A 26,745-nucleotide genomic window follows, 5' to 3' on the forward strand; every position below is an offset into this window, starting at 1 on the left:
TGTTGTCATAGTCTGAGACATAATGTGTTCATTGGAATATTTTAAATATAACATTTGACTTTATTTGGTTATCAAGTTACAGTGCATGAAAGCAACTTGTAAATAAAATCACCCATTTAATAAGCTTATAGAGCAGAAATAAATATGTGGTACTTGACTTCTACTTTCCCCAACTAACGCTAGATATCATTTGCATTTTTAGCAGTGAATTTTCAGTTGGGGTGGGTGGGTAGGAGAGAAATATCCAGAACCATGATCTTAAGACTTCAACATTCTCATAAAGAAAGAACAAAATCAACTTACCGTTTTAATGATAAGATGTATCATTATAAACACTAACCTGGAGGCAAAACACTAAAGAGAAGGTATATGCAAGGACAGAACAGAGCTTAAAAAATAAGATAGAAATCACCCACCTTCCACATAGTTGTCTTCTGAAAGCACATAACAGGGAGGGAGAGAAAGGGGAAAAACATTCATTAAGCAGCATGCAGACTGGAACTTGCCTTTGCATGTTAGCATCATGCAAGGCATCAAACACCACATGCAAGTGATCCATTGCTATTATCCAAAAGGAAGCAGGGCAGGGGAGACCCGAAGCACAGGGAAGAAGTGTTTGCTCAGTTAAAAGGAAAAGGGAATCCCACACAATATGGAAGAAAAACAAAACATGCCATTTCTCAAATGAAAGGAAAGTTTGATCATTAAATGGGCCTCTGCTGTATCTGGATTCATCTGTCATAAGTTCTTAGATCAGTCAAGGGCTGAATTTTCTACATGAAGAAAATTTTAAACTGAGTGAGAGATAAAACTGCTGGGATCCAAGTTTGCTTGAAAGGTGCACCCTCTGGATTTAAATCCTTTTCTAAGAGGGTAGGAAAACTATTCAGTAGCTAAAGAAAAAACAAGTATAAGTTAAGAAATACTATTTATTATCCTTATATCTTTCATAGAAAAGTTCTTGCATTAGAAAAGATAAGAATTGTCTATTTGGTTTTGTTTTCTTAATTTCTCTGCTCCTGTGATTTTTTTTTGTTTTGTTTTGTTTTGTGCAAGAGTTTCCTGGATGATGTTTTTCATATTATTCATCTTTGTGCTATAAAGTACTTCATCTATTAAATGGCCTTACCTACAGATTAAAAACACTGAAGAAGCAAAGCCATTAAACATTAAGGTTAAAATGGAACCCTAATTTAAAATACTCTCTGGCTCTAAATTTGGTAAATTGCTCTAAGCTAAGTCTTCTACAAGAATAATTACATCATCCATGTATTTTACTGAGTGTGATCATAACATACTGCATGTTTTGAAATTATTCTATTGAAAAAAAAAATAGCCAATTTCTTAATAACTTTGATTTTTGTAATCCAGATGGGCAATAAATATTGAACATGGAATACACAGTTATGGGAATACATTTTTAATGATTTGTTATGTATGCTTTGTGAGTTGTGTTTAGCCTGCTACGTCAAATGGTGTGCAGGAGTGCAATATAAATGGTTGTGTGAATTACAGTCACACAGAGTCAAACAAGAATTCTTAACCCCACAGGTCATTTAAAAATGAGATATTGATAACATAAATGTATATAACACAATACTAGTGTGATCAAGGACATACAATTGAGAATAGAAAGTGGCAAACAAGTAGCACCCAACAGATCAAACTGACTGAAGTAGAAGTGATATGAATTTACAGTAAGTGCTAGCTAAATTTGAGGATACACTTTCTCCCTGAGATGATAAAAACAGAGTTATTGTCAATCTCTTGGCAAACTACATTTGTGCCCGCTGGCCTGAACTTGGTTTCATGTAATACTAGTAAGCAGAAATTAATCAACTAGTAATCAAAACATAGGAAGTCAAGGAAACAAAAGTTGACAAATCACAAGATAGATCAGGCAGAATTAATCATATTTGATCCTAATATTCCTTTCATATTTAAATCATACCAATGTCTACATAGGAAAGAAATGGCACCTTACTTCATTTCAGTTCCTAATTAATTCCATCACATTTGAAACTTTCACAGATATCATATGGTTTCATTTGTAATGTTATTCATACAATGCTACATTTACTCCTCAATATCAGCTCCAGATCTCAGAAGATCCTTCAAAACACACCTTCAATGAACTCCGTTCCCTTCATGAGTCACCAACATTTTCCTCATCATCATTTTTTCTGCTGTTGGCCAACCAACCAGCAAGAAAGCAATTGAAGTTATAGCTGCTTCACCTTACTAGCATTAATTGCTCATTCCATTTGAACACAGCAAGACACTAGAAAAACCAATTTAAGAAAAAGAGCAGGACTAAAAAGCTTCTGTCAATGGATGATCTCAGGATACAAGTAATCAGTACTCAGAATGGATCACTAATGCAGTCCAAAGCTATTGGCCCTGCTAAGCCTTTTTAATAGATTACTTTTATCCTGCTTTTATTATTTTTATAAATAACCCAAGGCAAAGAACATATCTAATTCTCCTTCCTCCCTTGACTCCCCTCTCCCATCACATGTTCTTTACCTGCCTCTTCTGCTTAACGACTCCTACAACTTGGGATTATGACACCAACTGGGACTGCCGGGCTTTGTTGTCACTAAGTGATGCAATCACATGACTTCACATTCTATGACCTCATTGCTTAGTGAGGGCAATCCCAGTCCCAACTGCTCTCATAACCCAAGTTCTCCTTGTACTGAATGCTTCCACCATCCTATTTTGGAAAGAAATTTCAGATGGTCTGTGACATTCAAAACATATTAATCATTTCCACGATTGGATAATTTGGAAGAACAGAACAAAGAAAGAATCTGTCAAATAGTTAGGAACACTGAACAACAGTATTTCTGTAGGATTTCACAAAGGCATCTTGTTTTATCCTTCTTGGAGATGGCAGAGATGGAATCTGGATGTTGGAGAGACTGTCTTCTGTTTTTTTTCTTTTTAGCTTTTTATTGTCTCTTTTATTTATTTAATTTATTGATTAATCAAATTTATATAGCTGCCCATCTCACTGAAGGAAACTCAGCACGGTGAACAAAATCAAATAAGAACAATGAATAAAATCAAAAGTGTACAATGTAAAAAAAACACCTTATTAATAAGTATAATAAAAGTGAAAGATACAAACCACAGGAGAGGGAGAATAAAAATGATCACTTCAACAATGGAGCCATATGGGCAAGTTTCCTGTTGCCATCCCAACAACATAGCCAAAACTTTGAGAGTTTTACAAAATATTTGTTTGTTTGTTGTTTGTTTGTTTATTGGCAGCTCATATTACCACAGGTTAACTCTGGGCGGCTTATGAAAAGGGATGGAGCTAATCTAATTTCAGGGGGAAGAACATTCCATAAGGTGGTTGCCATAGCAGAGAGGGAATTTCTCCTGGGATCCACCAAATGAATATCCCTAGCCAATGGTACCCACAACATGCCAACTGCCAGATCTCTGCCAGGGTGCACTGATGCAACCAAGGAGAGGAAATACCTCAAATAACACAGTCTCATGTTGTTAAGAACTTTAAAGGTTAAAATCAGCACTTTAAATTGGACCCAGAGGCAAACTGGTAGTCAATACAGCTCGCAGAGCAGAGGTGTAATGTGCTGCTTTAGGACTCACATAATAGCTTGCACCACTGCATTCTGCACTGCACCAGCTGAAGCTTCCAGATATTTTGAATGACATTTAAATGTGTTTTTTCTCCATGTCCAAAAGAGACAATAAAAGGGACAATAAAAACAGCTGAATGCCATAATCCAAATTAAGGTTGGGAAGGGAGAAGGATTTTATTGCATCACTCAAAACGTTTTCAGTAAAGTGAAATGGGATTATATTTCAGCATTAAGTGTGCATTGGGTTTGCATTTTGCACACTGGATTCTCCTGTTTATATGTAGAAAGATTTTGCATGTGGCTCTTTCCTAGGGATGCCAAAATCTAAATGATATTATCAGAATTAGATTTTTATATATAGCTTAATTGGCATTTAATGGTTGTCTGGATTTTTGCAGCTAAAATAACATATTCCAATAACTCTGTTCTTCCCAGAAATGTACAGTAACAATAGTGTACAGAAATAATTCCCTTTTATTTCTTCTCATTATATTTTGTAAAGTAATGTAAGCTACTTACAACCAGTTTTCAAAGTTGCAGTGGCCACAATCACACCATGGACACATGATTGCATTTTGGGTGCTTGGCAACCAGCTCACCTTTACAACTGTTTATAGTGTCCTATAGTCACATGACTGCAATTTACAGGTTTTTTACCAATTTCTATTTCTGGCAAAAGCCGTCCACAGGGGCACATTAATTCCTTTAATTACTAATGCCAAAAATCAGGTCTGGTTATGTGATGCTTTGATTTATGACCACAGTGACTTATGACCATAATGTGAGGCTTAGTTGTTCTCATAAGTCAAGGATTGTCTGTATCTCCCAGATGTCTGACCAGAAGGGTCTGAATAAGCTTCTACTTGCCCCTAAAATCCTCCCAACCCAAATATTTACTTGCTTTCCCTGATTAACTAATAGAAGTATAGATGGAAACATACAGTCCAAGATTACCTGGAACATAATTGTACTATGTTGTACACATATCTGAAATTCTAAATTACTAGAATTTGTGAAACACAATTGGATCAATGTAAATAAAAAAAATAACAAAGTGAATATATAAAACAATCTTGTTTCAATGCCAATCTTTCTCCTAGCCTCATACAGACCAATGGCATATTTCCTACATAAATTAAAGATTCAGTATTCTATTTTAGATGGTAAACCTGTGTATTTGGTTTACATCCTTATGTAGATATATGTAAGTATTAATGATATATTGATGTTTTTTTTAAAAAAACTGTTAGTTGGGAGTTGCCCAGAGTTTGATAAAAGTTGGATGGCTGTATTAAAATTACTAAATGTTTTAAATAAATAAATAATTGACAATCTTGTTTTGTTTTGCTCTTTCCCAGCAGCCCTTTATAAAAATAAGATTCAATCTCTCCTTTTGAGGGACAATTCTCCGTTTTCCTTTCTTATGAACAATTTTTCATCTCTCTATAAATGAAGCTCCATTAAGCAGGATTCAGCTCAATCTGTATTCAATGCTAGCATTAAACCTTATGAGAATATATCTCCTAGAATGTATCAAATTTTTCTCCACCCCTGAATAATTGTTCATAATATACACTATCATAAAAATATGTATCTGCTACTACAAATTTGTTTCCAAGCTAGTATCTTTGCAGAAAGGATAAATACAAATGATTAAATAGTTCTTTTAATGTTTTATTTATTTATATCCCATTTTTATTATTTTTATAAATAATTAAAGGCAATGAAAATACCTAATACTCCTTCCTTCTCCTATTTTCCCCACAACAACAATCTGGGAAGGTGGATTGGACTGAGAGAGAAAGAGAGTGACAAGGCCAAAATCACCCAGCTGGCTTTGTTGCATAACATGGAACTAAAACTCCCAGTCTCCTAGTTTCTAGCCTAGTGCCTTTAGTAAACTAACCTAGCTAAGGCTGGTGGAGTGAATGCAAAGGTGAGGATGCAGTTTATCAAACCTGAAATGTTCCATGCATGGTTAATTTAAAAGAAATATTTTGCAAAGAATCAAGTTGCATTTTATCTCTCAATTTTGGTTTCAATGGTTTTCACAGTTCTTGTCAAATTAGCATTCAGTGAAGACTGCTTGCTTTGAAAATGCAGCCTCTGCCACTTTTTATTCCACATCCATCATCCACCCTATCTTGGTGCATATTTTCTTTTTAGAAATATTTTCAAAACCCATTTAAAAACTATTCATTGGAAAAATGTTCTCAAGGTTGGAAGTTTCAATCCAAAAAGGAAGGCATTTGCTTTGCAATGGCATGATCTTACTTTCTTCATTTCCCTCCTCAGCAATATCACTGGCTCACTTCTGCATCTTAAAATTTTCTAACCACATTCAACTTTGTCTGAAACCACCAAAATATCTTTGTATGAATACCACGTTATAAATTAACCCCCCCCCCCAAAAAAAATAACTCTGCAAAAATGGTTATCCAAACTCTTTTTGAAAACCTCCAGCTCTACACTACTTTGTTTTTACTCTACTTTTATTTTTATTTTAATCTTTTGAGTCATTTTGCATAATTTTCATGTCATTGGGAAATTTAGATTTCTGAATATAAATTCAGATTGGGACTGAATCTCTACAAATCCCTACAAGTTGAATAAATGTTTATTTATAGAGAAGATAATTATTGAACCATTAATTAAACTATTGGCTACACAGGGAAGCATTTTAGAGTTTTCAGCTGGTGGTTTGTTGTGCCAATATAATCCTACTTCACCAGAATTCCCTTGCAATAGCTATTCACACTATAATCACCACTCATCTGGACTACACGCTGTTCATTGAGACAGCCTCAACATGCCACATACTCTTTGGAGAGAACCACAAAGCTATAGCTGTGACAATATGCAACAGCTGGAATACTGGCAGATCAACCCTGCCAGTGCAGAATAACACCTTTGGTAACTGCATTGGTTACCAGAAGGCTTCCCGGACGAGTTCAAAATGCTGTTAAAATAAAATCTGCCTGTCTGGTTTGATGATTTTGAGAGGGCCTGCTAAGAGTATCTTTGCTTTTGTGAGGTATTTACAGTACAAAGTGGGAGGCTTTCTCAGTAATAGGTCCCGTTTTGTAAAATTCTCTTCCCCAGACTTATCCTCTTGACATTTTGTAATTTCTTAAAAATAGCACTATTCCATAATGTCTTTGGTCCAAGATAAATGAGGGTGTCATAATAATCTTAAATAGGAACTGTGTTGTATCAGTCAGTTTTGTTTTAATTGTGATGCTGTTGTTGTTCTAACTTTTTTCTTTACAAAGAGTCTATTGGGAGATATTAAAAACTCTTTAAAATAAATAAACACAAGACCAACTTTAGCTGCATGAAGTTAGTTTGGTATATATGCCTTCTGTGTTGTTTTAATTTTAGTTACTCCATAAAATAAAGGATCAGCAATTAGCAATTCAGCAATTCACCTTCTGTTATTAGAGAAATAGAAATAAACAGCAATAAACAAGTTTTAATATATATATTGGTACTTGGTGAAAAGATAAGTATAAGATAACTATAAGAGATATCTGGTAGACTCACTGTGCTGATGGATAAGTGAAACAAAGCTGTAAGTGACACATTTTAAGAGTCACTAAAATGACAAAGGAACTTAGTAATCCTTGAATATCTATACAAGATGCATTTTGAAGTTCTGCATTTGTAAAAGTTAAATAAAAAACATTAAAAATTAAAATGGTATTGATGGCTTCTTCTCATTGTCTGTGCACTATATACATTTACTTCAATAAAGCACAATAGAGCTGCTGCATATGACATCACAACCTATCAAGGCATTTGTTTATAATATATATTGTTTTTTTAAGAAATATAATAAGCAAACTTTATTATCCAGAAAGATGATATTAAAAATGTGATGCTAAGTTTATTTGTACCATCAACATATTCTAAGAATTAGCTAGAATAGCTCATGATAAAATAAAAATGCTTTAAACAATATTTCAATAAAAGTATATTTCACTAATCTATTTCTCACATCAGGGAACAATTGCGATAAAAGTGATTATTATAATACTACATTATTGCAGTCTGCGATCAAAATATATAATAAAAACATATTTCACAATCTACATTCTTACAGGTATTAGATTATATGTATGCTTGGTTGTATGTATGCATGTAAGGGGGGGAATGTGTGTTAGGTGAGGTCACTAGGACATTCATAGTCCCGAATCTTTGGGGGCTTGGTTTAGGGGATGGGGCTGTTATGGGGAAATAGAAGGGGATATAATGGTGGCATTAGATAAGGGGAGACAAAGAATGGCCTGCCCTTGGGGACCATGGAACCATTGTTTCTTAATGGTGCCACATTCCACTTCCTTGATCTCAGCCCTGATGCTCTGTCAACAGATCTTCGGTGGCCCTGGCCTCTGGCTGCTTTTACTGAATACCAAGTCAATCTATAATAAGACCTCCATCATCTAAGATTTGATTGTTGATGAATGGGCTGACCTGGCATATATTACCATGATCTGCCTATGTTCTGAAGTGGAAGAGCTACCTTTTCTGAAATTTGCCTAACTGGGTTTTTTAGTGTGGTATCAAGTGAGACTCTGGGGCAACGATGGAGGTGTGGTGATTGCCATCAGTAAATCTTACAGTTTTCAGGTGACCTGCCAGGTAGGTCCCTAGTTGTAAGATACTGTTCATTAAGTTGGCTCTAAGGATCAGTTGGGATTCTTGCTGTTATACCTATCTACCTGCTTCATAGCAACATCCTGGCCTGAGTTCCTTGCCTCCATTTCTGGAATGGCAGTTAAGTTCTCTATATTTAGGGTTTAAGGGGATTTTAATCAGCCTTCCTGTGGAATGGAGTCTGAGTTGACTCAGTGTTTATAGCTTCCATTACATAACCTGACTTGGGACAGTGGTCAAATTCCAGATTTTGTGTTCCTATCAGAGCAAAGGCAGTGCACTCTGAAACTGAGGGAACTTTCAGTATTCCCTCTAGATAACACCCTGATTTCTATGGGGTTGTCTAGAAATACTGTCCACTGCAAAGAGGTTGGACTGATTGGACTGGGCCATCCCCAGTAACTAACAGACTTAAATGGATTTCAGAAGGAGCTGGGGTTGTTCCTGTTGGTCTGCTGCATGTCCATCAGAAGCTATGGAGGCTGCTTGGAATAAGGGTGCAGCTGAAGTCTTGGAACAGATTGTGCCTATGCAATCTCTCTTCTCATGGATCCTACACTGCCTATGATTTACAGAAGTCTGGGGGGATGAAATGGGACAATAGAAGTCTAAGATTATTGCTGGCACTGAACAAAGGACAAACTTGACCAAATATTGGATAGAGCCACCATTAAGGCCTAAACTGTGACAGCAAGGATGTTGAAGTAGCACTACATCTCTGCCCTATTTGCATACCCTGCAGCCCTGTTTTGGGTGGTGTGTGCCCTCTTGGGTAAAGGGGGTTCAGAAAATATTTTACAGAGTCATGTGGAAAACTTTGTGCAACACGTGTCAGATAAAATTGCTTGGATTTGTTCCCAGTTGGACACTGGCCTTCTCATAGGAACAGGAACAGTTTGAACACTAGACATGAAGAAATTGGCAAAGTCCTCAGAACTGTGAATTCAGCTCTCTATGGAGATTCTCAATCATCCAGGTCATGGTTGTTTCAAAGGTGCTTTTCCTGCTTTTTAGATCCCTGCCTGTCCTGGTTTGTCAAAGCAGCCCTCACTCATGTGAGTGAGTTCAGGTGGTAGATAATTCTTCTTTGAGTGAGCAAGTTTTTCTTTTACCTCTTAAAGAACACTCTCCACAAGAAGCCATCAATGGATTCCATCACAATGGACAATTTTTATCCAGTATTTCACCTCCTCTTCTTGGGCAATGTGGTGGAGAAGGTGGTTACATAACAGCTTCTGGGCCTTGGAGGGTGTGGATTATCTGGATCCTTTTCAGTCAGGATTCAGACTCAGGAATGCAATGGAATGAGCATTGCTTGTGCTTTTGGATGATCTCTGGAATGGGTGGAATGGGGACAGTAGTGTATCCATCCTTTCCCTATTTGACTTATCAGCAGCTTTCAATAGTACCAACCATGGTATCCTTCTGGATCATCTTGGAGATTGAGGGTAGGCAGCACAGAGTTGTTCTGGTTCACCTCCTTCTTTCAGGGTCACTTCATGATGATTGGGGGAAAGAGGATCCACCCCAGCCTCTACTATGTAGGCTACAATGGAGATTGGTTCTTTCTCCTCTCCTCTTTAAGAGGCTGCTGGATGAATTCATCCATTGTCATGGGGTGAGATATCATTTATATATATGTAACCCCTGGCAAATTAAACAATATCACCTCTCCCCAGTTGCATCAGCCTGTGCCACTAGATCTGGCAGAGTAGGCATCTTGTAAGTACCATTAGCTGGGGACCTTCATTTGGTGGGTCCAGAAGACTTGTCCTCTCTGCCATGGTGCCCACCTTATGGAACATTCTTTCTCCAGAATTATATTAGTTCAATTCCTTTTGATATTCCAGAAGTCCCTCAAGACCTGTTTATGTTATCTGGCTTGGGGTTTAAGGGAACTTAAGACATGCTTAGATGGCTCCATTACTAAGATAGGAGCTTTTATCCTGTATAATAATAATAATAATAATATCATTTAATATGGATTTTATAATTTCTGAATTTGTTTTAATATTTGTTGTTTTATTTATTTTTGTGAGCTGGAGAGCTATACAAATCTGATTAAAAATCGACAGACAGACAGACAGACAGACAGACAGACAGACAGACAGATAGATAATATTAGATTATGTAAGTTTACATGATCCTTGTATGTAATATTGCAGGAGATGACCAGACTGAGCCCAAGGGAGGGGTCAAGTACTGTACATAATCAGTCTTAAGATCCCTTTGCAATCTAATCCAGCCCACCTTGAATTCCATTATTCTTTTTTCTGCCAATTTGCTTTGATGACTAGTAGTTCAGATTCTTGTAGATGCTTAAGTTAGCATACAATAAAGTTGTATTCATTGTACCACCTTGCTTTCTGATTTCTTGCATCTGACAAATATATTCCAAAAATGTCATGTATTGATAAATGTATTATTGAACGTATGCTTCCTTTCTGTTTATTCCAATTTGAAGACAGCTTACAACAATAAAAAATAAGAGTATTAAAGACAATACAATATATAAAATTTTGAACCTTTTCTTTCACTGCATGAAATAGATATATAAAGCATTGATTTTTATAAAAAAAACAAAACAAAATCAGCAACTGACAAAGTTGAGAATTGTGGGGTTAGGGAGGGGGGAGACCATTTTTAATTTCTTTTTTCCTCTGATTTTTGTTTCTGAGCCTTCACACCTAGCAATAATGCAATATTTATGCATAGAAACTCAAAACCTCAGTTATTTAAACTGGCATTCTCTTTGAATGCCACCTATCAACCCAGGCACCCAATATTTGCAATGCCCCAAAGTCTCTAAGAAAGTCCAGTTGCCTTCTGAAAAGCACTTTCGGGACTACCATGACCTGGATGACTAGAATCTCCATAGACAATATTTGCAACAAGTATTGATACACATATGAGAGAAAGACCTCAAAAGTGAATATAAAGTGAAAAGAGTTTTATTTGCACTGGATAAAATTTCTCTTCAAGTTAGTGCTTATATTTTGTCTTCAGCCTGCTACTTCTAATGATTTGAGATTGTTGACAAGAGAGAGTAAAAGTTTCCATCCTGAAAGTAAAGGCTCTATGAAATAGATGCTCAAAGACCATGACTCTTATAATCTGACTACACCCATCTTTTTCTTCCACAGATTTATAGATAGTTGATTTTAAGGCAGAACGTCTACAGAGAACACTAGTTCTAAACTTAAACTAGCTAGCTAAACCCTTCTGGGATATAATAAAGTTAACTATTTGGGAAATCAGCAGAAATATGAAGACTTGATTTATTGTTCTTTTGGATGAAATAAATCATTACATGATTAGAATCAGAGTGCAGCTGTTAGTATACAACGATACTTCTCAGTTCTGTGAATTTGTCTAGACTCTTTTAAAAAGTACTTAAATTGTTGACCATCTCACTATTACCTGGGGAATCAGAGTGAGTTCTAAAAATCCTGTGCTGCTTGACTGTTCATTCCCAAATTCATGGTGTTTATGATTAAATCTCCAGTCAGACTTGGACCCCAATATTTTTAATATGGTAATTTTTATTAAAGTTTTGCACAGCACATAAAATCAAGCACAAACTAATAAGGAAGGAAGGAAGGAAGGAAGGAAGGAAGGAAGGAAGGAAGGAAGGAAGGAAGGAAGGAAGGAAGGAAGGAAATAAAAAAATAAAAGAAACTTCTGGTATCCTTTGCAGCAAATTTAACTACAATTACAAAATTTTCTTTCTCTATGATTATAGAAAGGCTCGCTTTTTTCTATAATCTAGTTGTTTTTCTAGTCATCAAAATAACAAATCATAAGTGCATTTTTTCTGCTTCATTCAAAAAGTCTATAAGGGGTTTCCACTCAACTATAAATGTTTATGGTTTTCTTTAATCAAACAGGTTAAGGAGTTCTTCTATCACTGCCAACCTGCCCATAGTTTGGATCTGGTGTGGATAACCTGAAACCCCAGAGCCCCTTTTAGCAGCCATTAAAATGGTTAAAATATGAAACAGATGAAACTGAAATATAAGTCACAAGACAGCTATTCATGGTTAAAAATAATCTTTCAAAAGCCTCCAACAACCTATACCCTTCATGTACATGCACTGAAAATATATTTTCACTGGAGATTAAAATGCATCCAGGAATAAGAGGAAAATCTTGTCATAAACACAACAGAAATTTAAAAGGTTGTCCTTATTTAAACAAAATTATTTTTGTGCACTAGTTTCCCACTTCCAGCAAAAAATATCTAAATAAAATCCAATATTTTTTCTCTCTTAAATAAGCATGTTAGGAAACCTTGTTTCTTTGCTCTTTTAGTTGAGGATATATGACAACAAGGTGCAGTCCTATGTCCTTTGAGCAAATTTCCAAGAAAGGATTTCTAAAGCTATTATTACTACCCATATTAAGAGGAACCCTCCCATTGCTTTTTCTAGTACTACTGTTATTGCTGTTATTATATTATTTCATTTTAATGTTTTCCTCTCCTATCAGATTTATTAAACCACCTAAGAGCAGTCACATAATAACACTAACATCTTGTGGAAAATGGACTTAATACATACTGTATGTAACGGTATATGAAAAATACAGAAATAAACATGTTTTGATTGCAACTGGTTATTATTTTCCCTTGTGGAGTTCTGTTAGAGATCATCCTTGATATTTCAGATTCAGAAGCTGAAGAGTCTGATCAGACAGAATGACAGTCTGCATTATAGGTATAAACAGAAGAGAGTGCACTTGAAGAGAACACAGATGCAAGCTGGCCCAAGATATGAGTGAGCAAAGTCCTAAGCCATGAAATATATTACAAAGAGTAAAACAGTGAAAGCCAGGCCATCTACTTGAAAAAGAGATATGTGACTCTCCTTGGGATGTCAGTCTGACCAACTATTTGTGGCAAATAATATTCTACCCACCTTCCTGAGACTAGCACAGCAGCTGAATCTGGGTAAAGGATCTCCAGTCACAGCTTCCTTCTGCTATTTCAACATTAGGCAAAGGTCTATAGTTGTTATGCATTGGATGGCTTTATAAATTGATTTTTAAATTAATAAAGTCATGAACTCTTTAGGGAAAGCGCGAGACCTTCAAAAATAATTGCTAAGATCAATGTCAATGGATTGCACAGAGGCAGTTATCTGAAAAAAAAAATAAGGAAGAGATTATGAATTGAAGCCATTCAGTGTATTTGGATGCAGTTTTCATACTTTCCAAGCCAGGATGATCCTTTAAAATTTGGGGAAATTTTGAGGCAGCAGGTTGTAGAAAGCTATATTACAAAATAATTACAAAGTAACTGATCTCAAAGCAGAGGGCACTGAAATATTATGTTTCTTTGGTGCACCAAATGTATAGCATATTTAAAACTTCTTTATAAATTTCACTAATACATATTAGACATTAAATATGCGAACTGATCACAAGATTGAGTGCAAGGCATCAATTAGTAACAGCTTAGGTACATTATCATGCAGTGAACCTGTGACAGAATAAAATATGAATCTGAGAAATATACTTATTATAAAAGTAAATTCCATCCCTTTGATTTTACTTGAACTGAGGTATTTTAATTTATTACAGGATGCTCAATCCTGATTGAAATTATTGCAAACATCCTTTTCTCAGATTTTTCCATTACTTTATTGAAAAGAAAGGCTTCTATTATTTTAGGATAAAAATTGTGTATCAAATCAGCTCTAAAGCATAAAACAGAAAAAAAAGGGGAAGTGGGAGAGAGAAGGAGGAAATTAAATCTTTTAGTTTCTTTTCTATGTGTGGTGTTTAGATCATCTCATAGTTGATCTGGCTAAAAGAACATAAGATCAAACTCATTAAACTCATTCCATATCACTATTTTTACACAGGGAGGGAATCACTTTCTCTGCCAAATGCATTTGCTTCCATCTGGGCCTGGATTGATTGTTCAAGTCTTTATGGTAAGGGAACATCTTAAGATGTCCCTCTAGTGTTTTCATTTTCTCTCACCAGCTGGATTCCAATTAACAGCTTCATGAATAGGTTTGCATATTGGCACTTAGATGAATATATTTCAAATATGTTCAGAATATTTTATATACATTTTATTGTGGATTAAAAATCTTTTAGTTAGTAGTTTTGGAGTACTATTTATCCTTTTATTATATTTTGGATTTGTACTAACTTATGTTTTTAGCTTTATTTTTTATGATTGTAAGCCCCCAGAGTTACCTTGAGGTAACCTATAAATTTTATAAATAAATAAATATGCCAATAAAAAGGAGTCATGATAATGTTGAAGATAAATTTAGGTTAGAAAGAGGTGTTTTAGTCAGGAAGGAAAGCAAATGACGTATCTTCAGGCACAATGAATATAAACATGGAACTCTACAGAACTCTACAGAAAGAACAGGAGATCTGAAGGACAAGAAATCTTTGGAAATCTTTGGATCTCTCTCTCTCTTTCTCTCTCTCTTTCTCTCTCTCTCTCTCTCTCAGAGAGAGGGCATTCAAATTCACAGGGCAGCATGATATGTAAATGTCTTGAGCTCCTGAAAGTCAAGATTAAAATCTAAAGAACAATACAGTAATGGAAACAAAATACAAGCAGGGAAGGTATCATACTTTCTCCCAGGAGAACTCTGCTAAACCCTCATAAAATATTGTATCTGCTATCCAAGTTCTTTATCTGCTCTTTCAGGTGGATTGCAACCTCCACACTAAGAGGCTGAATTTATCTCCCCAAGCTTATACAACAAAAGATTTGATTTTCCTACTAGGTCTTCCATTTCAGGAGCAACAAGTTTATATATAGACTATTAGTTTTACATAATTAAAGCAGTAACAATATTATATAAAATTTGGTATTTGAAAGATCTTTAAATGCATACCTATTTCTAAAGTAGGCCTGAAGACAGTGGTATCTGTCATTTTGTTCTAGTTTAACTTCCATAAAAAATAATCCATAAATTTGTTTTGTTGAACTCTTTCCATAAGTTGTATCTACTATTGCAGTGATGGTGAACCTTTTAGAGACCAAGTGCCCAAACTGCAACCCAAAACCCACTTATGTATCGTCGGGTGCCGGGTGGGCGTGGCCCATTGGGTGGGTGTGGCTGCGGTGGTGACGGCAGACTGGGTGGGACTAAAAAGTTCAATCAATTAATTCCAACTTTGTGAGATCTTTTTTTTCCTGCAAGAAGTTGAAATTGATTGATTGATTGGACCTTTTTTTTTTGCACACGGCGGTGGAGACCTAAAGCGAAAAGATTTTATAAAACCCAGCTGAAGGCCTAGGACTGGGGCGACGGCGCGCATGCCCACAGAGAGGGCTCTGTGTGCCATCTGTGGCATGCGTGCCATAGGTTCGCCACCACTGTACTATTGCATTCCTTGTCAACCCTTCCATTTCACTTTATCTCTATGCTTTTCAGCAAATTAAGCATTTTCCTGGTATAATTTATTTTAATAACGGGAATGCTGGAGGGAATCAGGAAGAACCTAAAAATTAAAAGAGGGAGATAAATTTTACAGAAAAACTCTATAACATACCGGAATCTTGAAGAAAGGAAGACATGAAGACACCTTGATTCAGTCAGCTCCGGTTTACTTTAAGGTAAATTATTGACTCAACACAGACCTATAGTAATTAGGCTCTGTGCCATACAAAGTTCGCGCTGGGAGCAACCGCCTCCCAGCATTGCTTAAATACATGTGAGCTAACGCTACCCCACCCTCTACCCCATTACTTAGCAACCCCACCCCCGCCCAACAAACCACAACCCAGCAATTATCAGACACCCCACCCTCCTATCACCCAACCAGCACCCAGCAGCAAGCAAAGTGTCAATCTGTTCCCATCCATTCTCCTAAATGCTCTTCGGTGTGTCTGGCCGTCAGCTGTTTGGCGAGCCTCCGCCCATCAGCTGTTTGGTGGCTCCAGTGTCTTCTGTGCATGCGCGGCTTTCCACAGCCTCCTTCTGCGCAGGCATGGCTTCCTGGGACCTCTGTTTGCGCAGGCGTGGCTTCTCGTGCTGTAGGGAACCTCCCGTCAGCTGTTTGACGGCACGAACAATGCCCTGCCAGAGTCCGGACGGTAAGCTGCTTTGGACCCGGTGCTGGACCCGGTGCTGGCTCTTCCTCCACCTCCACCGTGCTGGCCTGCCACCTTCCCACTCTTGAATGTCGAGCCCAGGAGGGCTTGACAATACATTTCACATTTAAAATGAATATCTATTTGGTATTTAATAATGTTATGAAAACCACTGAATATTAAATTATTGTAAAAACAAATTGCAATTTGAAGCCTAACAAGATGAAAATGAACATTTCTACCAAATGCTAGCAGTACCAGTGAAGGAGATAATTTGTAGCTCAGGGTTGAAATGAAGGATCCTTTATGTTCTCTGAGCTTGCTTGTTTTTTTGCAGACATTTCATTACCCTAAATAGGTAACATCATCAGTGCTAGTAAGTGCTGTTTGCTGTCATTTTATATTCTGGTATCTTGCCTGTCTGGGTGGGTGGGGGAGATCTTAGGTATTCTTTGGTTGGGCTGTTTACTAATGGTTCTTTGGCAGTTTCTTGACTGGGGTATTGCTTATTTGATTGTTGTTCTGAAGTTGACCTTGGAGTTAATCTATGCTGATCTGAGTGCTGATTACTGGTGGAGAGGTGCTTGGGACTTTTTGTTCCCTTTTGGGCTGGTTGATTGCTTCTTTTTCATAGTCTATAGATGTTGATAATGTCTATGTGTCTATTGATGGCTGATTTGTCAGAGTGCCAGGCTTCTAGAAATTCCCTGGCATTTTTGGATTTGGCCTGGTCTAGGATTGTCACATTTTCCCAATTGAAACTATGGTTAAATCTGTCTATATGTGGTGAAATTAAAGAATTTTTGTCATGCCTTTTGATTGTCAGTTGGTGTTCATGGATATGTTCTTCCAGTCAACTGGGAAAATGTGATAATCGTAGACCAGGCCAAATCCTAAAACTGCCAAATAACCATTGGTAAACAGCCCAACCAAAGAATCCCTAAGACCGCCCCAGAATATAAACTGACAGCAAACAGCACTCCTTACTAGCACTGATGACGTTACCGTGTTAGGATAATGAAATGTCTGCAATAAAACAAGGACGCTCAGAAAGCACCAAGGACCCCTCAAATGCTGGCAGTTATTAAAATGTCACTATACCAAAGTATTATGATACTGATTCAAATCTAGAAACTAGAAATAACCTACAGTAGGAAAACATGCACCTAGAATTCTGCAGTGAAATGTAATGCAATTTTAAAGAATAAAAGATGCAATGTGATAATTTGTATTAAAGCCAAATTTATACACAAATCCAGTTGATTAGAGAAATTGTTTTATTAAATTTGGAAGGTATGCCATATTGGCATGTTGATGTATAATAGAATTACCGGCAATAATTGACATAGCTTTAATAAAGATTTGTCTAATTCTAAAACTTCATTCTTTTTAAAATATCTTTATTTTGTCACATCATTATTTGATGGTATTATGTCATTTTATGACACTTGTTGGAAATCATTCTATTGAAGAATATATTATACTGAAGAAGAAGACAGATGGAAATATGTCACTTTTAGAAGAAAACAGCAACCAAGCATAAATCCCCTACTATCTATCCTAGCCCACTCCAGCGAAGCTCCTCTGGAACTGAACAATTGCTTTCATAGCCTCCCATTGGAAGAAAATATGCAGACACCTATAAAGAGCAGTCATCAAATGTTTCTATAAAGGAGTCAGAACCCAGCATTCCTGTGACAAGAAGAATAATATCCCAGACTTCCCTAGGAAAAAAAGGCGAATGTTGGTGGTAAGAGATTCAATTCTTTGGGGAACAAAATCTATAGTCTGCAGACCAAACAATCAAACTAGGGAGGTATGTGTTCTCCCTGGAGCAAAAATCAAAGATGTAACTGAGAAGCTTACTAAAATAATCAACTCCACAGATTACTACTTCTTTTTTCTCCTACACATGGAGACCAATGACACAACAATGAATCTAAAAACAATAACAAGAGATTACGATCAACCAGGGAAGAAAGTTAAAGAATTAAGAGCTCAGGTGGTATTTTCATCTATATTTCCAACAAAAGGCTAAAATCCAAAAGATTTTAGAAACAAACTTAAAAACTAGTGTTGTCAAGACAACTTTGGTTTCCTAGACCACAGTCTGCATTATCTACATGAAGGGCTACTGGCAAGGAATGGAGTGAACCTCACAAGAACTGGAAAGAATATATTTGGAAAACAACTGGCTCATCTTATCAGAAGGGCTTTAAACTAAAATTGAGAGGGTGAGGGGGGCAATCTTCAAGGCTTTTAGAACCTGATTCCAAGCAAAAACCAATAGATTACCAATCATATAAGGAGGCAGGGAGTAAAGAGAAAGAAGAAAAAAGGAAAAACACAGTGAAGTAGAGAATGGTGGAAAGGATGGAAAACCCAGATACAAAGTAGGAGATATTAGAAACATACCCAACCATGAAGGACTTAAATGCCTAAACACGAATGCTCAAGTTTAGGGAACAAACAGGGTGAACTTGAAATACTAGTACATGAAGGTAACTATGATAGAGTTTTGATTACTGAAACATGGTGGGATGAAATTCATGACTGGAATGTAATGATGGAAGGATACAAATTATTCAAAAGAAACACACCTAACAAAAAAGGAGGTGGAGTTGCATTATATATAAAAGGTCATTACATCTCTACAGAAATCCACAAAACCAAGGATGAAAACCTCCTAGAATCCATATGGGTCAATATAAAAGGAAAAAAAGAATAACATTGCTATAGGTGTATACTACAGGCCACCCAAACAAGCAGAAGAAATAGCTAAACAAGTAACAAATGTATCTAGGAAATATACCACAGTAGTAATGGGAGACCTTAACTACCCTGATATCAACTGGGAGACAAACTCTGCAGCAAGTGGGAGATCAAACAGATTCCTAACCAACCTAGCTGACAATTTTGTCACCCAAAAGGTGGAGGACAGAACTAGAGGAAAAGCTATACTAGACCTAATTCTTATTAATAGAGCAAAAGTGATAGAAGGAGTTGAAGTTGCTGGAACTTTGGGCAAGAGTGACATCATATTGGAATTCAATATAATGCAAACACAAGCAATAGAACATAATGCAGCCAGTGTCTTAAACTTTAAAAGAGCTGATTTCAACAAACTCAAAGAGAGCCTAAGAAAAATTCCATGCATGAAAATCTTAAAGAAGAAAACAACTCAAGAAGCATGGGAAACTCAGAAAAAATATGATCATATAAGCCCAGTCCAGCACAATACCACTGAAAAATAAAAACAAGAAATCCAAGAAGAAACCAGCATGGTTGCACAAAGATCTCTTTGATAAACTGAAAGACAAAAAGGACAAGTACCAAAAAATGGAAAGAGGGACACATAACTAAGACAGAGTATCAGCAGATAGCCGAAATCTGTAAAGATGAAGTCAGGAAAACAATGGTTCAGAATGAATAAAAACTTGGAACAAAAGTCAAAGATAATAAAAAAAAGTTTCTTTCAACATATAAATAACAAGAAAAAAGTAAAAAAAAAAACAGTAGTCAAGAAAAACACTTAAGAGAGATGATTTCAAGGAAGTAACAGGCATTAGAGAGAAAGCAGAGCTGCTTAACTCATTCTTTGCATCAGTCTTTATGCAAAAAGAAATTATAGCCCAACCTACCAAAAACCTAACTGTAAAAGACAGATTAGAAATAAAAATTAAAATAAGCAAGAAAATGGTTAGAGAACACCTATCTGATTTTGATGAATATAAATCACCGGGACCTGATGGATTACATCCCAAAGTTCTGAAGATGTAGGTTTTTAAGAAGAGACTGGACATTCACTTGTCTGAGATGATATAGGGTCTCCTGCATGAGCAGGGGGTTGGACTAGAAGACCTCCAAGGTCCATTCCAGCTCTATTCTGATTGATTGATATATTTGAGATACTTTTTCAAACTACGGTACTGTATTTTTGATGTGGCAACTGTTGATGGCTATATCCAGTGGTGGGATTCAGCCAGTTTGCACCACTTTGGCAGAACCAGTAGCTAATTTTTTGTTGTCCAGACCCAGAATGGACTTCCAGAAGCAGCATCCACACAGAGAACTGGTTGTTCATATATTTGAATCCCACCACTCGCTGTATCAAACATTAACATTTTCTAATATTAATAATAATATTGAAAAGAATTAATCAGTGCCTTCAGAAGTTTTGCATGCCCCATCACAGGAGGCTTTTAAGAAGAGACTGGACTGAATCCCCAGCTAAATAGAAGAATGGGAGAAAAAATATCTATATTATCTATCTATCTATCTATCTATCTATCTATCTATCTATCTATCTATCTATCTATCTATCTATCTATCTATCTATCTATCTATCTATCTATCTATCTATCTATCTATCTATCCATCCACCCACCCACCCACCCACCCACCCATCCATCCATCCATCCATCCTCTTATATATGTTCAAAGTTACTGTTATATACATATCTGATTTTATGGATGCTATCTACACTGAAATATTAACTTGATATTTTATAATTTACACTTAATTGTTTTAAATAAATATTTGAGTTGCTTTTCAAGATTAAGCAATTCATTTAACACACCTTGTAATAAAACATGATAAACAATATTTTTCAAAATTAAATTAACTTTTTTTTAAAAAAAATATTAAACCCTAATACTTTGGTGGCCTAGACACCAAGCTCAGTTTTTTTCCCCCAAAAAGAAAACACAGTTAAGCCAACTTTTCAACAAATCATATCAAAACAAGCATGTGTTATGTTTCTTCTACTCACAATCTCATAATCTTGATAGACTTGTGTGGGTATAAGTAGTCATTTGGTATTTTCAGTCCATAATTAATTTAGTATTTTTATTAAAGTTTTATTTGTTATTAACAGCTGACCTGAATATTCAGCAAAGTGGCAGAAAACAGAATAGACATAAATATATACACACAATTATGAACTTCCTATCACATCGGAATCTGATATGGGCAATGAAAGCATAGAGTTTCATAGCAAGAAAAACTTACCGTGAGTGCCTGGTCACTCAGATATAATTGTGTTTTCTTACACCTTCTTTATAGAGTATAACCAGACAATAATAAAATTGTCTTCTTCTTAAATAAGGCATTAAAATGTATGACAAGATAATAGTTAGCAAATAAAAGTTTTAAAAGATGTAATGTTTTTAAACATCTTATTTTGAAAGATATATGGACACTAAATACATAATATAAACCTTATGAATCATATTTGTATCTAAAGATGCAAATATAACACGAAAAGTAGCAAAATTTTAACTTAGACTTACATGGATTTTTTTTAAAAAGAAATCAACAAATTTTATTCTGCACACTGACTCAACAATGACAAATGTCTATAACCTGTTTGCAAAATTCCTATTTCTAGTTCAACACAGAAAGTAATTATGAACAGTCAATGTTACCTCAGAACTAGGTCTGATATAGATTCAAACCCCGAAATAAAATAAATGATAATCAAAGAAATGTGTCATATTTATAGTTGAAACATGACCAATATACCATCCTTTCAATATTATTCAAAATATGATACAGAGACGCTGAAGATCTACTTATCTTCTCAATTAAATCAGAGTATTATTGTGATGATGCACTATTCTGATCTCCCAAGATAAATGCTGAGATTCATATGTCGATGTATTTTATACTACTGAATATTTTAAATAAACATATTCTGACTTTTCCCCACAACCTTTCCCCATCTTTCCCCCCAAAATAATTGAAATACTAAAGCAAGATGGTCTATTTAAATGGACCTTTTGTAAGCATGCAAAAACAATCCTATCTGTACAGTATTAGAACATGCATAATTTGAGAATGGGAGAACAGCCAACTTGTATATGCAACCTCATGTGCCCAAACTACTCTAAAAAAATGCTGGATATGTTTATTATGCACACTAAATATATAAAATGGAATTCCAAGTTAAAATATGCATGACTGGGAATCTTTAATGAATTAAGTATCCAATTTAAAAGTGTGTAATATTTTTCTGAGTAATTTTAAGACAGAATTGGACATAATGAAGCTTCCTTCATTATTTCATGTATTATACATTTCCAAAATGACATAGTTTTCAAACTCATTTTGAAATAATTAAATATTTATATTTTTGCCTATAAACATACAGGACTATTTATAAATTGGTTTATGGTATGGCTTCCTTTTCTTTAAAAAAAGGACAACAACAATTCAGTAATTTCCTACATTTCCTCTTCAGTCTATGGAGATTCTCAGTCATCCAGGTCACGGTTGTCTCAAAGGTGCTTTTTCAAGAGGCAACTGGACTTTCTTGTTTTTCTTTGAAGGTGTTTTCTTCTCATCCAAGAAGCTTTTTCAGCTCTGACTGGATAGTGGGGAATGGAAGTAGACTACAGGAACCATTTGCGCTTCAGTTTGAGATGCAGGCAACATCCCCAACAGCCTGCACCTGTGTTCAACAGTGAAGGGACACAGGGCAGAAAACATCCTGCAGAAAGCACAACTCCACAACACAGTCCTTTCAGCAGTTCCAAGAAGGGTCCACATCCATTTGCACTACTCAGGTGACCCTGAGGATGTAGGCAAACCTTCAAGTGGCTTCAAAGACTCTCTAAAAGAATACAAATGGACAGCTGTCTGCAAGGAATATAAATCCTTCCATTCTTCACCATCCAGTCAGAGCTGAGGAAGCTTCTTGGATGAGAAGGGAAACATCTTCAAAGAAAAACAAGAAAATCTACTTGCCTCTTTAAAAAGCACCTTTGGGACTTCCTCTTCAGTCCCTTTCCATTTCTATATTTGGGGTGATAACACTGATAAAAAGGTCTGTCAAGTATGTGAACTTCTTTGGGTGGAAAACAATGTGTGTATATATACATATTCACACTGGGTGGTGCTATAAAAACAGCTTCAGAGAGCTCAAATCCAGGTTTCTAGCAATGGCATATCTAATTCATTAAAAGTGGTCTAATAATTTCCATTGAGCAACAACAGTATATATATTTATATACAAATATATAAAAGAGGTATGCGAAATGTACACCATCAAATATTCTGGCTATTCTGAAAAAGTCTGTTCCAAGATTGAATGGTCTGTGACCCAGTACCAGGCCATGGCCTGTTGGCCACCAGGCCGCAGTAATAGTTGGCAAGCCCCCCCCCTCATGGTAGCACCACTGCGCAGGCACTAGCAGCCCCATTTGTGCATGCGTGGGTGCCAGTGGCCTATTTGTGCAGGCACCAGTGGTTTATTTACACATGCATGTGGGTGTCAGTGCGCTGCCATGAGCGCACACCCATTTGCGCATGTGTATGCGCAGGCCACACGCAAACACATTTCTCTGCTCCTCCTTTTCCTTCTGGGCCACAAAGCTGGAAAGGTTGGGAAGCTCTGGTTTATATGAGTGATGGAACACTTCTATAATATTAAAATTGGCCCATTTGTTTCCTTTTCCTCAATAAAATGCTTGCCTATCTAGCTAACTTCTGTTTTTATTCTTTTCAAATTGTTCCTTGCCATGTAGAATACTAACTCCTCATTCTCAGATTCATTGATTATTATATTTCACTAGTCAGTCATACATAATAAACAAGAATTTTCAAAGTTCTACATCCGAGGTGATGAGTAGACTATCAATAACAACTAAAAGGACTGAGGAATTATTCACCACAATTATTGGTTCTTTTTACTAGTTCCCATATGTAGGCATTTAGATTATTCAGCTTCTAAAAATCACAGTCTTTGTGTTTGAAAATAAAGAACATGAATTACTGGTTGTTCTAATCCTTTGATGATACTATGTTTCAAATTTTGGTCTTTTTTCAAGCTTATTGCACTTGAAGCTGTTTCTGGAGTTCTTGTGATTGTGAGTACTGATGATTCTTTAGAAATAGCTAATATTATCTTTGTTTCTCTTGATTATAGCTCTGTCAGCCACTTGTATTGTCATGGCTGAAATGACTGCTCCAGCCACTGCTTCTTTGATGTCCCACTCCAAAGACCCCCATAGAGCAAAATATTTTGGGCTAATGCTGGCTGTTTTCCTACAGTAAAGGGCAACAGAAATGGGGAGGAAAAAAGACAAGGTAGAAAAAACAGTTGCTTTTGCTTCAGTGATAATTTCAGGAAATGGAAGACAAGTGGACAAAATGGTGAAGGGGGAAAATACCAGTCACAATTTATTTTACCCCAGACTTTCTTAGTTTGGAATTCTGGAATGTATTAAGATTATAACTTTTCGGAATACTGAAATAACCTTAACCTTGGTCATGCTTTTTAGAAATTCTGCTGTAGTACCAGTAGTTTAGAGCAGGGGTCTTCAAACTTGGCCCTTTTATGACTTGTGGACTTCAATCCCCAGAATTCCAGCATGCTTGGCTGAGGAATTATGGGAATTGAAGTCCACAAGTCATAAAGAAGACCCCTGGTTTAGAGTAAAGAAGGGTAAGTCAAGTCCTGTTTCTTCAGAAGCTGTACATCTTAAAATGCATTTATTTCTATCCTGCTAAATCTACCAAATACTGGGAGAGGTTAATTAGATATGAGTCTATTTATTAATTTCATGTTTCCCTACATTATCCTTTTAAAATCTTATCTATCTTATCCTGGTTGAAAAAATGTGTAAATCTGTCAAGGTTGAATTGCTAAGATGCTTGCTAACCTCTGTTGCTGCTCAACTTGCCATAGAAATGGGGGAGGGGAATCTGGGAAAGAAATGGGAGTTTCAAGAAGCCATCCATGGACTGTGAGAATCAAGATCATCCAAAGCAGGTGTCTGGCAGAGAAGTGGACCGTTCCCATAACAAACAGAAAGAATGTGATTGGGCAATGTGAACACATTGTGGGTGGGGGTTATGAAAAGCTATTGTTAATTAATCAAAATTTTGCACAGGAAACCTAGAGTTGATTTTATTTCTTCAGTGCCAGGATGTGTATACAATAAAAAAAAAATCTCTTATGGCACCTCAAGGCCATAGGGTTTCTTTAATGTTGAATTCACCAGCCAGACGCTTGACAGAATCTGGGTCTTGTTTTAAAATAAAAATGAGAAACTGACTGAACAAAATTCATGTTTATTCCCATAATTAGCACTATTGTTTTAAAGATACTGGAAAGGATTTAAAAACATTGAACAGCAAACAGTAAATGTGCTACTAGTGAATTATGATTGAATGAAACTCCATTACTTCTGAAGTTCTAGTGCACTGTTTCTCAACCTTGGCAACTTTAAGATGTGTTGACTTCGATGTCCAGAATTCCTCAGCCAGAATGCTGGCTGGGCAATTCTTGAAGTTGAAGTCCACATATCTTAAAGTTGGCAAGGTTGAGAAATGTTGTTCCAATGAAATGAGGTAGGATACAATAATGTACATGTATTTGAGGAGAACAATTTTATACTATCAGCATTTTAAAACTGATGGTTCTTTTTAAACAGGTATCACACAATTTCAGTTTAATAGATAATAAGATACTTTTCTCAGTGTCAAAGATCTGTCAGTTGTACATCAGGCTATTGGAGATTTGTCAAGCTCTTCCTCCTACACATGATGGATTCTGACATTTCTTTTGTGACTTAATCAAATATGCATACTCTAAAAAGCTCACAGAATTCTGATTTCAGAAGAAGCTTCAGTTTAAATATACTCCAATGACAGACTGTAAAGTATTTTAACACAGTAGTAGAAAACCTTACTCTGTACAACAGTCAAAAAAATTGGTCACAGCTGTCTAAATTTCAATTATCCCTTACATGTGTTTCCTGTTGCTGTTGTTATTCTGAAAGCAAGGTACATTGGATTATAATCTCATAATACAGAAAACTGAAACCTATTACAGTTGAGGATTGCCTGCTGTGGGAAGTGCATTCTGCAAAGCAATATACCAATGTCTAACATTACTTTTATATACAATAATGCTTCTTGAATCCTTAGACATTATATGTTTTCTGAATACTCCCAGTTTGCTTTGTATGAAACAGATATTTTGTTGTGTTTTGAGGGCACAAAAATGTGATTTAATATTTGAGGCTCAGATCTTAAACTTTCTGATCAAATTATTTGTTTTTGGACTCACTAGAAAGCTTTTGATAAATCTATACTTCAGGACTGGCCACATCTATTATATGACAACCATTTAGTGAACATCCAAAATTCAGCTCTCCAAATTGTGATTGACAATCTGAGGGAAATGAGTGGTTAAGAAATAAGAAATATAATTAAATAAATAAAAATGAAACGAGGCCCTTCCCCATATATATAATAGTAACTAATAATGCCATCAATACATTTAATCCAATTCCACTTATAAATAATATTGTATATTACAGTAAATTTTGCTTTTATGGAAAGACAAGGCATAAACAATTATCTTGTCAAACAAATATTTAAACTATCTGGTTAGG

General features: G+C 35.9%; 1 protein-coding gene across 18 annotated transcripts in view; it reads right to left on the reverse strand.

Moving 5' to 3' along the window:
* NRXN1 (neurexin 1) overlaps positions 1-26,745 on the reverse strand; it is an 846,948-nt gene that overhangs the window by 766,635 nt on the left and 53,568 nt on the right. For 10 of the 18 annotated variants that reach the window (XM_015813679.1, XM_029283672.1, XM_029283680.1 and 7 more), the window contains exon 2: positions 417-434. The exons of 6 other annotated variants lie outside the window; for them this stretch is intronic. In XM_015813679.1, coding sequence (XP_015669165.1) covers positions 417-434 — 18 coding nt within the window. Of the gene's footprint in view, positions 1-416; positions 435-844; positions 894-2,834; positions 2,850-20,050; positions 20,087-26,745 lie in introns of all 18 variants that reach the window. 2 more of the 18 variants (XM_015813678.1, XM_029283673.1) reach the window with 2 other exon arrangements.

Source organism: Protobothrops mucrosquamatus, unplaced genomic scaffold (genome assembly GCF_001527695.2).
Source record: "Protobothrops mucrosquamatus isolate PMUCROS unplaced genomic scaffold, P.Mucros_1.0 scaffold181, whole genome shotgun sequence".
NCBI classification, from domain to species: Eukaryota; Metazoa; Chordata; class Lepidosauria; order Squamata; family Viperidae; genus Protobothrops; species Protobothrops mucrosquamatus.